The 14,583-nt window shown below is 43.6% G+C and overlaps 1 protein-coding gene across 1 annotated transcript in view; it reads right to left on the minus strand.

Annotated features, from left to right (window-relative positions):
* Positions 1–9,322: 9,322 nt before the first annotated feature.
* ZNF112 (zinc finger protein 112) overlaps positions 9,323–14,583 on the minus strand; it is a 31,743-nt gene continuing 26,482 nt past the window's right edge. The window contains exon 6 of the mRNA XM_080643756.1: positions 9,323–13,859. Coding sequence (XP_080499882.1) covers positions 11,380–13,859 — 2,480 coding nt within the window. The 3' untranslated portion in view covers positions 9,323–11,379. The remainder of the gene's footprint in view (positions 13,860–14,583) is intronic.

Raw genomic sequence — 14,583 nt, forward strand, 5'->3', positions numbered from 1 at the left:
CTCGCAGGACCTCTCTTCCCACCCATTGGCTTATTTTGAGTAGAGAGGATTCCCATTGAGTCACCTATCTGGCGCTTAACTGTTAGATTCCTTTTTGCTTTGTTCATTTCTTAAAACTTATGAAAAAATAATTGCGGATTTTAAAAAATGCGGCCACATAAAAGAAAAAAGCGAAGACATGGTAATGACGACTGTGTGGGAGAGTAGCTAAGTATGTAGGAAGTCTCAATCTTCAGTGTCCAAACTGTGCAAGCCAGGAGTGGAGGGAGGGAGGGAGGGGGAGTGTAGAATAGTGTTTAATTCCTTTATCTCCTCTAATCCAAAGGCACCTAAGATTTCTTGACATGTTTTGCTGAATGAAATTCTTCATTCAAATATGCTAAGAATTTACAAAATGGCAATACAAACATTGATTAGGCTGTAATAGAGAAAAATCTTGAACTTAAAAAAAAATTAGTTGTTATGGCAAACAAAAGCAGCTCCATTGCAGGTAATTTAAGAAAATATTGTGATGTGTGCATATATAATATGCTGAATTGTTTTCTAATTTGGGTTCGGCTTCAGACATTTCATTACATACTTCTGATATCCTATATAATAAAGAAATGATATGCAAATTGACCATCATGCCCTTGCACAAGATGGCCACCCCCATGTGGTCACAAGATGGCCAGCAGGGGAGGGCAGAGTGTGGGCGATCAGACCAGCAGGGGAGGGCAGTTGGGGGTGACCGGGCCAGCAGGGGAGGGCAGTTGGGGGCAACCAGGCGGGCAGGGGAGGGCAGTTAAGGGTGACCAGGCTGGCAGGGAAGGGCAGTTAGGGGCGACCAGGCCTGCAGGAGAGGGCAGTTGGGGGGGACCAGGCCTGAAGGGGAGGGCAGTTGGGGGCGACCAGGCCAGCAGGGGAGAGCAGTTGGGGGCAACCAGGCCAGCAGGGGAGGGCAGTTAGGGGTGACCAGGCTGGCAGGGGAAGGCAGTTAGGGGCAACCCAGTCTGCAGGGGAGGGCATTTGGGGGGGACCAGGCCTGCAGGGGAGGGCAGTTAGGGGCGACCAGGCCAGCAGGGGAGGGCAGTTGGGGGCAATTGGGCTGGCAGGTGAGCGGTTAGGCATCGATCAGGCTGGCATGGGAGTGGTTTGGGGGTGATCAGGCTGGCAGGCAGAAGGGGTTAGGGGCAATCAGGCAGGCAGGCGGGTGGTTTGGAGCCAGCAGTCCCAGATTGTGAGACGGATGTCCGACTGCCCTTGGGATCGGGCCTAAACTGGCAGTCGGACATCCCCTGAGGGATCCCAGATTGGAGAGGGTGTAGGCTGGACTGAGGGAACCCCCCCTCCCCCGCAGTGCACAAATTTTGTGTACTGGGCCTCTAGTCCTATATAATCCTATATAATAAAAGGGTAATATGCAAATATACCAAATGGCAGAACAACCAAACAACCAATCAAAGTGTAATATGCTAATGATATGCTAAGACTGCTCAACCGCTTGCTATGATGTGCACTGACCATGAGGGGGCAGATGCTCTGACTGGTAGGTTAGCTTGCTGCTGGGGTCAGGCTGATCAGGACTGAGAGAGATGGGCTGGACACACCCTGGAGCCCTCCTGCAGACTCTCCCTGACCCGATCGTGCACTGGTGAGTTCCCTCAGCCTGGCCTGTGCCCTCTCACAATCTGGGACCCCTCAGGGGATGTCGGAGAGCCGGTTTCAGCCCAATCCCGCAGGTCACTCCCCTTGGAAGGGCACCAGATGCAGGGCTCAGGGCTCAGCGCTTGCCTCTCACAATTGGGACTGATTGGGTGTGAGACCGCGGCAGGCACAGTGGGGCCAGGATGAGCGGGAGCGGCAGGTAAGAACTGCAGGCAGCGTTGGACTACGGGTTTCAGCCCGATTCCTGCAGGCCACCTAAAGGGACCCCACCAGTGCATGAATTCATGCACTGGGCCTCTAGTCTATATATATATGCAAAGTGTCCCCTCTGGAGTTCAACTGGGAGACCGGGAGTTTGATCGCTCACTATGACATGTGCTGACCACTAGGGGGCGTCGCAGAATAAAGGGAAGCCCGGTAGCCAGCAGCCGGCGAAGGGAGGCCCTGGCCAACAGCCGGAAGGCCCCAATAGACCCTGATTGCTGGCCAGGCCTAGGGACCCTACTATGCACGAATTTTGTGCACCGGGCCTCTAGTATATTAAATAAAGTGTCTTGTGGTTAAATAAGCCAAGTGAAACCAGGAAGCCATGATTTTTCTCCTAGGAAGAAAATATATTTTGTAGCTTTTTATTATAAAAGTTCAGAAATAGACAAAAGTAGAAGAATAGTAAAATGGACCCAATATACTCCTATCCCAAATTCAAGTTAACATGGTTTTTACCATTAATCTATCACTATTTTATTTTACTTACAGTACAATTTTAAAACAAACCTGACATCTTTTCAGCCCCAAATACTTTGCTAAATATATAACATTTCCTCTCAGAGTAGCTATGGTGGGCAGACTAAGCCCATTTTCCACAAAAAGACTAAAACTACAAAGAAGATTGTCCTGAGGTTTGAATGAGTTGAGTCCATCTGCAGATCTTGGAGAACGCTGGCTATTAGAGATGCAAGCGTTTTGAACTGGGAGGAGATAAGAGAAAGTGCGAAGTGATCTAGTTCTAAGCCAAGTGAAAGGAAACAAGCAATTATTTGAGATCATGGGAAGCACTGATTCAGGCAGAAACCCAAAGAGATGCAGACTAATTTCCAGAGTGCACTGCATGGCACTGCTTCCAGGTGGCTCTTTGTTGTTTTGAATAATTGAGTCCTGTTAGTATGAATTCTTTGGTATCACTAGTCTGTCCAAATTGCCTATTGCAAATAAATTTGACATTTATATACATACTAGAGGCCTGGTGCATGAATTTGTGCACTGGTGGGGTCGCTTGGGGTAGCCTGCGGGGATTGGGCACGAGCTCACGCCTCAGCTTGGGCCCCCAGCTTCGCAGTCCCGCAGCCCTGCCTGGCACCCCGTCGTGGCCTGGCGCTGGCCCCTCACCTGCTCCACCATCCCACCTGCAGGGCGAATGATCAGGATCAGGCCCCCCCGCAGCTCCCTCAGCGCCTGGGAGCTGGGTGGTGGACCCGCCCCATGCCACTGCCACTGGTCACTATCTATGGGGCAGTAGGGCCCCCACTCACACCTGCCTTGGCCTGGCACCACCCAATCACCTCCTCCACCACCCCACTGCCATCCTGCTCTCGTCAGGGCCTACTGGGGCTGGCAGCGCCTCCACTGCCGCCCGCTTCCAGCGCCATGTCACCGACACTCACCATGTTCCACGCCGACCCCTGGCTATCAGCGCACGTCATAGCAAGCAGTTGAACTCCTGGTCCAACTCTTGGTCGAATGACTGCCCGAGGGGACAATTTGCATATTAGGCTTTTATTATATAGGACTAGAGGCCTGGTGCACAAAAATGCGTGCACGGGTAGGGTCCCTAGGCCTGGCTGGTGATCAGAGCCGATCAGGGCCTTCCAGTTGCTGGCCGGGGTCTTCCTTCCCGGCTGCCGGCCACCAGCTGCCAGCCAGGGCCTTTCTTCCCTGGCTGCCAGCTGCTGGCTGGGGCCTTCCTTTGTTCTGTGCCACCCCCTGGTGGTCAGTGACATCATAGTGAGTGATCAAACCCTCAGTCTCCCGGTCGAACTCCCAAGGGGACACTTTGCATATTAGCCTTTTATATATATAGATGAAATGTGGTTTGCTGGAGAAATAAAGTAGTCATGCAGTCTCTTTATCCTTATGTGAAGGACTAACCTATATATATAAAAGCCTAACATGCTAAGTGTCCGACTGTTTGACCAGTCGCTAAAGACGTGCACTGACCACCAGGGGGCAGATGCTCTGACCTGTAGGTTAGCTTGCTGCTAGGGGCCAGCCGATCAGGATGGGCGAGATGGGCCGGACATGCCCTGGAGCCCTCCCACGGTCCCTCCCTGGCCCTGATCGTGCACTGGTGAGGTCCCTCAGCCTGGCTTGTGCCCTCTCACAATCCAAGACCCCTTGGGGGATGTTGGAAAGCCAGTTTTGGCCTGATCTCTACAGGCCAGGCCAAGGGACCCCACTGGTGAACGATTAGGTCCTCTAGTCAAATATAAAGTCTAAGAGTTCCCAAACCAGTTTCTTACCTGACATGCATCACACACATTGTTAATGTTCACTGTTACCCTGAAGCCAAAATGTTTCCCAGTGCATAATTATAAAGTTGTGCTTCCTCATTTCCACCTCTCAAAAGAGATATGTTACATGTAGGCCTAACTTTATGTTGATAACGATGCACGAAATTCGTGCAAGGGGCTCAGCCCTCACAGCCCCGGCTTAGTCTGGAAGGTCGTCCACAAGGATGTCTGGAAGGTAGTTCGGTTGCCCGGTCTAATTAGCATATTATGCTTTTATTATCATAGATGTTATTCTCAAAAATGCATTCCAGTACAGGAAATGGGACAGTGAGGAAGGTATGTTTGTAGTGGTTTTGAGACCCTTCCTAAAAGGAAAGCTACATCTGTCTATGATTTTTGCTTATTTATATACTTTGAACCATTAAAAACTGTTGTCTAAGAACTATGATTCATGTGAGTCTGCTATGACAATTGATTACTTTGTGTTACTACAGGAGTTGATAGAATTGAAATAGTGTAAATTTTGGTGTTCTCAACTTTTCATTGACATTTTAGGAGAATGAAAAATATTCATCAGTATGAAATAAGTTTAGTAAAAATTAATACATAAACAGTAGAATACTGTGCATCCATTAAAAGGATGTAGTAGCCCTGACTGGTTTGGCTCAGTGGATAGAGCATCGGCCTGCAAACTGAGAGGTCCCAGGTTCAATTCCGGTCAAGGGCATGTACCTTGGTTGTGGGCACATCTCCAGTAGGAGGTGTGCAGGAGGCAGCTGATTGATGTTTCTCTCTCATCTATGTTTCTAGATCTCTATCCCTCTCCCTTCCTCTCTGTAAAAAATCAGTAAAATATATTTAAAAAAAAAATGTAGTAGCCCAGCTGGTGTGGCTCAGGTTGAGTGTCGACCTATGAACCTGGAGGTCATGGTTCAATTCCTGGTTAGGGCACAAGCCTGGGTTGCAGGCTTGATCCCCAGTAAAGGGCATGCAGGAGGCACCTGATAAGTAATTCTCTCTCATCATTGATGTTTTTATCTCTCTCTCCCTCTCCCTTCCTTGCTGAAATCAATAAAAATATATTAAACATAAATAAATAGCCCTAACTGGTTTGGCTCAGTGGATAGAGCGTCGGCCTGTGGACTCAAGGGTCCCAGGTTCGATTCTGGTCAAGGGCATGTACCTTGGTTGCGGGCACATCCCCAGTATGGGGTGTGCAGGAGGCAGCTGATCGATGTTTCTCTCTCATCGATGTTTCTAACTCTCTATCCCTCTCTCTTCCTCTCTGTAAAAAATCAATAAAATATTTTTTAAAATAATAAATAGGCTATCCTAATAAAAGAGTAATATGCAAATTGACCATACATCTGCTACACCCACAAGCCACGCCCACCAGCCAATCAGGAGCGAGTATGCAAATTAACCCAACCAAGATGGCTGCGGCCACGGAGCGAACAGGAGGCTTGGGTTTCCCCAGAAGGGGTTATTGATATCATGGGATTTGAAGCTATCATCATGCCAATTGCTTCCCATTTGTACCATGTGTCATTTGTTCAGTTTTCTTGTCTGCTTTGGGATTGAGTATTTTATTATTCCATTTTATCTCTACTACTGGGTTATTACTTACATACCACTTTAAAAAATTTTAAGTGGTTGTTCTAGGGATTGTAATATATATTTATATTTTTAGATCTAGCTCCTTAAAATATTATGCCATTTTGTATATTGTACAACAGCATATTTCCAATTTCTCTCTGTTTTGTGCTAGTGTTACACTTTACTAATATTTCTTGTACTGCAGATATCCTGGTAGTGAATTCTCTTAGTTTTCGTTTGTATGAAAATGTTTTCATACTGCTTTTTGAAAATTTTTTTTTCATTTGACTTGGAATTTTTCATTAGCAGTACTTTGTTTCAGGATATTAAAGATGCCACTCCATTGTCTTCTGACTTGTATAGTTTTGGATGAGAAGTCTGATCTTTTTCTCACCTGTTTCATGTATGCAATGTGTCCATTTTCTGTCTGCCTTCAGTATTTCCTCTGTGTTGTTCATTTTCAGCTGTTTGGCAGTAACATGTCTAGTTTTTTTGGTTTTTCATTTTTCAATCCTTCTTGGGTACTCTGAGGTTCTAGATTTGGGTGAGGTCTTTTATTATTTTTTAAAAACTTCAGTCATTATCTCTTCAGCTAGTGTTCTCATTCTCTCTTCTCTCCCCTCCCCTCTGGGGTTTCCAATTATACATATATTAGAGGCCCGATACACGGAATTCGTGCAAGAGTAGGCCTTCCTTCTCTGGCTCCCGGCACTGGCTTCCCTCCAGCACCCAGGACCCGGGCTTCACTCACAGCCCCGGCTTCATCCAGAAGGTCATCCGGACAGTCGTCGGGACGGTTGTTCTGCTATTTGGTCTAATTAGCATATTAGCTCTTTATTATATAGGGTTAGATTATAAACAGTTTTCCCACATACTATTTTCTTCACATATTTGTGTTTTAATTAGGATGATTTCCATTGACCTATATTCAAGTTCTCTGACACTTTTCTTTTTTAAAAAATATGTTTTACTGATTTTTTTTTTTTTTTTTACAGAGAGGAAGGGAGAGGGATGGAGAGTTAGAAACATCAATAGGAGAGAATCATCGATCAGCTGCCTCCTGCACACCTCCCACTGGGGATGTGTCCGCAACCAAGGTACATGCCCTTGACTGGAATGGAACCTGGGACCTTTCAGTCCACAGGCTGACGCTCTACCCACTGAGCCAAACCGGTTAGGGCTCTCTGACACTTTTCACAGTTATGTTGAGCCTTCACAAGGCCTTCAATCCTTTGAGATAAAATTTTCTTTTTTAGCACTTCCCATTTGATTAATTTCCACTGAAATCCCCCATCTGTTCATGAATATTTTTCACCCTTTTCAGGACAACATTTATCACATCAACCAGGAACATAAAATTCTCTGACCTTTCAAAAGTATGGTTATTTCTAAAGTGTGTTTTATTGATTAATCTAATGTCTCTTAGCAGATGGTTGTTTCTTTATCTTATAATTTTTTATTGAATGCCAGATAACATGTATCAAAAAGCAGAGTGAAGTAAATAGTATATTTCCCTGGAAATAGGCATAGGATGTTAGGGGGAGGTGTTGAATAAACCTAGACAGGAATAAGGTTGGAATTGGATTCTGCTGTTGCAATAGTTACCTTCAGTACATCACCTCATGTTATTTTTCTAATGTTACCTTGTGCTTAGCATGGTGACTGAAGTGCTGGAAAGTTTTTCTCAATGTTTCTGCTCCTCTCTCAGTTTTTGGATGTCCCTGTGCACTTGTGCCACAAAATTCTCTGCCCATATTCTTGCTGTTTTCCCAATGTAACCTGCTGTTGCTTGTCACTGGGAGCAAAATAGCCTATTTAAGGGGGCCAGGTATATTCCTTATTGTCTTGTTTTAGTATGTCTTGAATGGGTATTAGAGGTCAGAAATCTTATGCATTTTGGGAAGCTAGGACTACATAACACTAAAAATGAGGCAGAAGCTTTCTTCCCTTAGCTGTGAGCAAAAAAGCAGGTGATACTATCACCTGTGACCAATCTGAAGAAAGGTTTACACAAAGAACAGAGCTGAGAAAATTAAAGTAATATAAAGCCCTGATGCCTGACCCAGAACAAGTCTTAACCAACCTGTATCTTTTTCACTAGTATATGAACTGAGATTTTTGGTTTAAACAACTCTGAGTTACATTTTCTGTTACTTACAACTAAAAGTACCCTAACTGATAAAAAAACACCATGAGCTCTTGTGATATTCTCTTGGAAATTATAACAGTAAAGAAACGAATTAGAAGCCCTGGATTTCTGATTCCATGCAACTTGAACTTAGCACCTTAGAAGCTACGTTAAACCAGGGCCTTGGTCACCCCATTCATCCAACATGGCTTAATCTGAGAGAAAAACTATGATGCACCAATTTATAATACTTGTGAATTGCACGAGGACTATCTAGCCTGCATAGGCTTGGAGACCTAACATTTTTTCACAGTAAGATAAAGTTGCTGACACCTAATTTAACTGTATCAAAAATCTAGAGAATTTAGCCGAAACCGGTTTGGTTCAGTGGATAGAGCGTCGGCCTGTGGACTGAAGGGTCCCGGGTTCGATTCTGGTCAAGGGCATGTACCTTGGTTGCGGGCACATCCCCAGTGGGAGGTGTGCAGGAGGCAGCTGATCGATGTTTCTCTCTCATCGATGTTTCTAGCTCTCTATTCCTCTCCCTTCCTCTCTGTAAAATATCAATAAAATATATATTTTTAAAAAATCTAGAGAATTTAGAAAATTAACTTTAGAGGTTTTCTTCCTTTATTTTGGTCATAATGGTATCTAAGAAACAGAGAAATCACAGTATGAGTTCTTAATTATAAGGGTACTATCGCAGTAGTTTACTACCTTGGTAAAATTGGTCAATGTTGCCAATTTTTAAATAAAGTACAAAAAAGAAAAGACTAAGGCAAAATTTTGCTTGCCAGAGAAAACCACTGTATACATGATGGTGAGTAATCTTTCACACATTATCTATTAAGCATGTATATGAACATATATGTGTACAGACTTAAATGAACTGGTTATTATGATCCACATTTTCACTAAACAACATACATGATTCTTTCCCATCATTTTAGGTCACTTACATACCATCTGGAGCTCCAAATTAATAGATAAAGGAAATTTATCCAAACTCCTATGTATTTCCAGTTTTAAAAAATTACCCTCACTGTACACATCCTTTCTATATTATCATAAACGAGAGGCCCATTGCACGAAGATTCGTGCAAGAATGGGCCTTCCTTCTCCTGGCTGCCGGCACTGCCTTCAGTCTGGCCCAGAGCCGTCTTTCCACCTTCCCATGCTGCCCAGAGGCCCGGAGCTGCTGGTGCGGTGTGGAATGCAAGTGTCCCGCCCTACCCCCGGCCACTCGGCACCTATGTATGCAAATTAACCTTCCGTCTTTGTTGGGCTAATTTGCACACTCACTCCTGATTGGCTGGTGGGTGTCACAAAGGTACAGTCAATTTGCATCTTTCTCTTTTATTAGTGTAGATTACTTTATGATTTCCAGATGGGTATGTATATTTGACATTTTTAAGTTTTTTTAATTTTAATTGATTTTAGAGATTGAGGAAGGGAAATATCGATTTGTTGTCCCAGTTATTTATACCTTCATTGGTTGCTTTTTAAAAAATCCTCACCCAAGGATTTTTCCCATTGATTTTTGAATAAAGTGGGAGGGAGTGAGGGGAGGGAAAAAGGGAAGAGAGAAACATGATGTGAAAAACATTGTTTGCCTCCTGCACATACCCAAATGGGGTTGGGGATCAAACCTGCAACCAAGGTACATGCCTTGACTGGGAATCAAACCCAGGACATTACAGGGCACAGGATGACACTCTAACCCACTGAGCCATACTGGCCAGACAGCTGGCTTTCTCGTATTTGTCCTGAAAGGGGATTGAGCCCACAACCTTGGCTTATGGGGACGACACTCTAACCAACTGAGCTACCTGGCCAGAGTACATATATGACACGTATTGTGTGACTAACTCTTCTCTAACAAGCTTATACTTTTCATTCCCACCAACAATATACATTGTTCTTGAAGAAAGAGACCACCAAGTAAAAGGCAATCATATCCTCATAATCAGTATGTTTGATTAAATGTTTCTAAAATTCAATATTTTTCCTTTCTTTGTGTGAGTGGGAGAAGTATGGGGATGGAAAACTTGACAAAATTAATGTCCTCCAAACTCATTACAGATCCTGCCTAAGGAGGTTAAATTGAGTAAAGGCTATAACTCAGAAACCAATCAGATCAAAGGGCTTTGATGGAAAGATGGAGATTAAAAACAAACATTGTGCTGAAACCGGTTTGGCTCAGTGGATAGAGCGTCGGCCTGTGGACTGAAAGGTTCTGAGTTTGATTCCGGTCAAGGGCACGTACCTTGGTTGCGGGCACATCCCCAGTAGGAGGTGTGCAGGAGGCAGCTGATCCATGTTTCTCTCTCATCGATGTTTCTAACTCTCTATCCCTCTCCCTTCCTCTCTGTAAAAAATCAATAAAATATATATTTTTAAAAACAATGTAATTTTGACATTTATTAAGAAAGTATTTTTTGTTAGTAACCATTTCTGACACTTTCCAAATATTACAGTAAAATTCTGCCTTAACACACAGGCAGGAGTAAAAATTCAATTATGTAAAATGCAGTGTTCCATTTTTGCAAAGTTAATCAGAAACATTATCAGTTTGCACTGTCACTTAAAGTGCACATATGTACATACTGGCACACACACACATACACACAGCTAAAATTTAAACTGATAGTATATAAAAGTGACCAGATGGTAAGAAATTCAGCTCATCCCTACTTAAGATAGCATATAGGACAGAAATAAATCCTAACAGGGTTACAACCAAATTCGTCATTTCAGATTGAAATACTACTTGATGTTCCACATTTCAAATACTTGATTATATTAAGGTTACTTGCAGTCTTCCAAATACATGTCTTTTTTTGGGGGGGGGGGGATGAGCTTAATAAAAATTTCAATACACACTTTGTCATTTAGCAAAAAGTACTGAGCACCAACAGTGAGTTAGGCAATGATATAGTCTTAGCAGTGAATGAAGCTCCTCCCCTTAAGCTTACATTCTAGTGGATATGGATTTAGGCATGCTCATCATTGTACTTTTGTTAAATTCCTGACCGTACTTTATAAGCCCTAGTGCAACTAGTTAAAGTCATGTGCAATGACTGATGCTATACAACCCTTATGAAACCTCTCTCATTAGATATCTGCTGTGTGGTCTCCTATTGTGAGGTTGGGTTAAAACATCACATTTTCATTAAAGATAATCTTTTTCTACTATAAGAACTCTGATAAATGGGCCAAAACCGGTTTGGCTCAGTGGATAGAGCGTCGGCCTGCGGACTGAAGGGTCCCAGGTTCCATTCTGGTCAAGGGCATGTACCTTGGTTGCGGGCACATCCCCAGTGGGAGGTGTGCAGGAGGCAGCTGATCGATGTTTCTCTCTCATCGATGTTTCTAGCTCTCTATCCCTCTCCCTTCCTCTCTGTAAAATATCAATTAAAAAAAATTTGTTAAAAAAAAAAACAACTCTGACAAATGGGAAAATTCAGCTTCCATTTGAGGACTTCAAAACAAAATACCATTTTACAGGATTTCATTTGTGTATGGATTATCTGATGGATAATGCTTACCGTACTCCTCATTTTTATAAAATGTATCACTATGGACTCTTTGATGAATTAGGAGACCTGAGCTCCAACGAAAACCCTTACCACATGCATCACATTTGTATGGTTTCTCTCCTGTGTGGACTCTCTGGTGAGCCTGAAGATTTGATCTCTGACTGAAGCCCTTTCCACACACCTCACATTTATATGGCTTTTCTCCAGTGTGGACTCTGTGATGGGCTTGAAGACTTGAAAATCCACTGAAACCCTTGCCACACTGTTCACATTTATAGGCCCTCCCTTCTATGTGGATCCTCTGATGTGCTTGAAGACGTGAGCTCTCACTGAAGCGCTTTGTACAAACCTCACATTTGTATGGTTTCCCTCCTGTGTGAACCCTCTGATGTGCTTCAAGGCGTGAACTCTGACTAAAGCCCTTCCCACACATCTCACATTTATATGGCTTCACTCTAGTGTGGACCCTCTGATGACCTTGAAGATATGCTCTCTGACTGAAGCCCTTCCCACACACCTCACATATGTATGGTCTCTCTCCAGTGTGGACACTCTGGTGGCTTTGAAGGTATGATCTCTGACTGAAGCTCTTACCACACTCATCACATTGGTATGGCTTCTCTCCTGTGTGAACTCTCTGATGGGCCAAAAGAGTTGAGGCCTTACTGAAGCCCTTATCACATTCCCCACATTTATAGGGTTTCTCTCCTGTGTGAACCCTCTGATGAATTTGAAGGTTAAAGCTCCAACTGAATCCCTTCCCACACTCCTCACATTTGTAGGGTTTTTCTCCAGTGTGGACTCTCTGATGGCCTTGAAGGTGTGAACTCCGACTGAAGCCCTTCCCACACTCCTCACACTTATATGGTTTTTCACCAGTGTGAACTCTCTGGTGGCCTTGAAGGTATGAATTGCGACTGAAGCCCCTCCCACACTCTTCACATTTGTATGGTTTTTCTCCAGTGTGGACTCGCTGATGGGCTTGAAGGTATGAACTGCGACTGAATCCCTTATCACACTCCTCACATTTATAAGGTTTCTCTCCTGTGTGGACTCTCTGATGGACATTAAAAACTGATCTATGACTGAAGTCTTTACCACAAGCACTGCATTTGTATGGCTTCTCTCCAGTGGGGACTCTCTGGTGACCTTTAACTTTTAAATTCCAATTGAAGCCATTTCCACACTCCTTATATGGTTTCTCTCCAATGTGAGTTTTCTGATGGCCTTGAAGATACGAATTTTGGCTGACGCTGTTACCACATGAATGTTTATATGGTTGTTCCCTAGGGTGGACTATCTGAAGGTCCTGAAAATGTAAGGGCAGACTGAAGCCATTAGCACACTCCTCCGAATTATAGGGAATCTCTTCCATGTGAACTCTATGCTGAATATTAAGATTTGAGCTACAAATGAAACCTTCCTCATACTCTACATCAGTGCATAGTTTCTCTTCAGTGTGTATTTTCTGATGGACTTGCAGATGAGAACTATGATTAAGGACATTCCCATTCTCCTTATATTCATGGGGTTCCTGCCCAGTGCTAACCCTAAAAATACCACTGAGGTCTAAGCTGTGACTGAAGGCTTTCTCATAATTATAGGATGTCTTTCCTGTGTGAATAAGTCCATACATGTTAAGAGAGGAGCACCGATTCAAGTTCTCACCATATTCACATATACATGGCTTCTCTTCTGTATGTTCTCTCTGATGGGACTGCAGATGTGAACTCTCAAAAATACAATCATCTTTTCTATGAACACATTGATGAATATGAAGAACTGAATTAAAACTACAGCCCTTTCCACATGGACTGTATGTATGGGATTCCCCTTCTAAGTCTAACTGTTGATGAACCTCAGAGCTGAAGTCATCCCTGATGACTTTTCTGTAATCATTACAGGGGCAGGACTTTTGCCTTGTTTGAATTAAATCTTGATTATGCAGTGACACCTTCATAATGTCTTCTCCACCATCATGGCAGTTGTTTTTTTCTGTTCTGTGTACTCTCAGATTGTCATTGTGATGTGAGATCCAATTGACACCATCACACTCACAGAAATTATTTCTCATGGAAACTTGTTGACATCTACACTGATAATTATGTGGCTCTGCCAGATACATTTTCCTCCAAGAATGCTGGGTTCTCCAAGATGGAAATTCTTGATTTTTTATGTAATCGGATTCATCCTCTCCATGAGTCAATATATAGTTCCCATCTTCAGAAATCTGCATTGGTATTCCTGCCAAAACCCGCCAGGGGGAATCACCTTGTTTTTGCAACTTAGAAATATTCCTTTGAAAATTTTTCATGGAATCTTGACACCTGGTTAACCCACTTGCACCCTGTTGCCAGGTCTGCCAGGAGGAAAGCTCTTTGGGAGAAAGGTAGCTTAATCCCACTTCTTGAAAACTCTTCATGTTATGTTGGTTCTTGATTCCTATAAGGATAAAGAGAATTTAGACATGTACATAGTGAATGCTTTTTTTCATATTTCAAGGTTGTAACATGAAATTTCAATGAACTGGAGGAATAGTCTTGTGAACATCTCTAAGAATACTTAAAAAATGGCTCTTCTGCCTGGAGGTGGGGCTCAGGGGTTGAGCATTGACCTATGAACTAGGAGGTCATGGTTCGATTCTTGGTCAGGGCACATGCCCCAGTTGTGGGCAATCCCTAGTAGGGGGCATGCAGGAGGCAGCTGATCAATGTCTCTCATCATTAATGTTTCTATTTCTCTCCCTCTCCCTTACTCTCTGAAATCCATAAAAATATATTTTTTGCCCTAGCTGGTTTGGCTCAGTGGATAGAGTGTCAGCCTGAGGACTGAAGGGTCCCAGGTTCGATTCTGGTCAAGGGTGCATGCCTGGGTTTCAGGTTCGATCCCTAGTAGGGGGCATGCAGGAGGCAGCCAATCAATGATCTTCTCTCATCATTGATGTTTCTATCTCTCTTCCCTCTCCCTTATTCTCTGAAATCAATTATATTTAAAAACATACACACAGAAAGAAACCAAGATGGTGGCATAGGTAAGCACCTAAACTGCTGCCTCACACAATTTCAAAACTACAACTAAAAGACAGAACGGACACCATCCAGAACCACAGGAAAGCTGGCTGAGTGAAAATTCTACAACTAGAAGGAAAGAGAAAAGCTCACAGAGA

The sequence above is a fragment of the Plecotus auritus genome (assembly GCF_963455305.1).
Source record: "Plecotus auritus genome assembly, chromosome: 10".
Taxonomy (NCBI): domain Eukaryota; kingdom Metazoa; phylum Chordata; class Mammalia; order Chiroptera; family Vespertilionidae; genus Plecotus; species Plecotus auritus.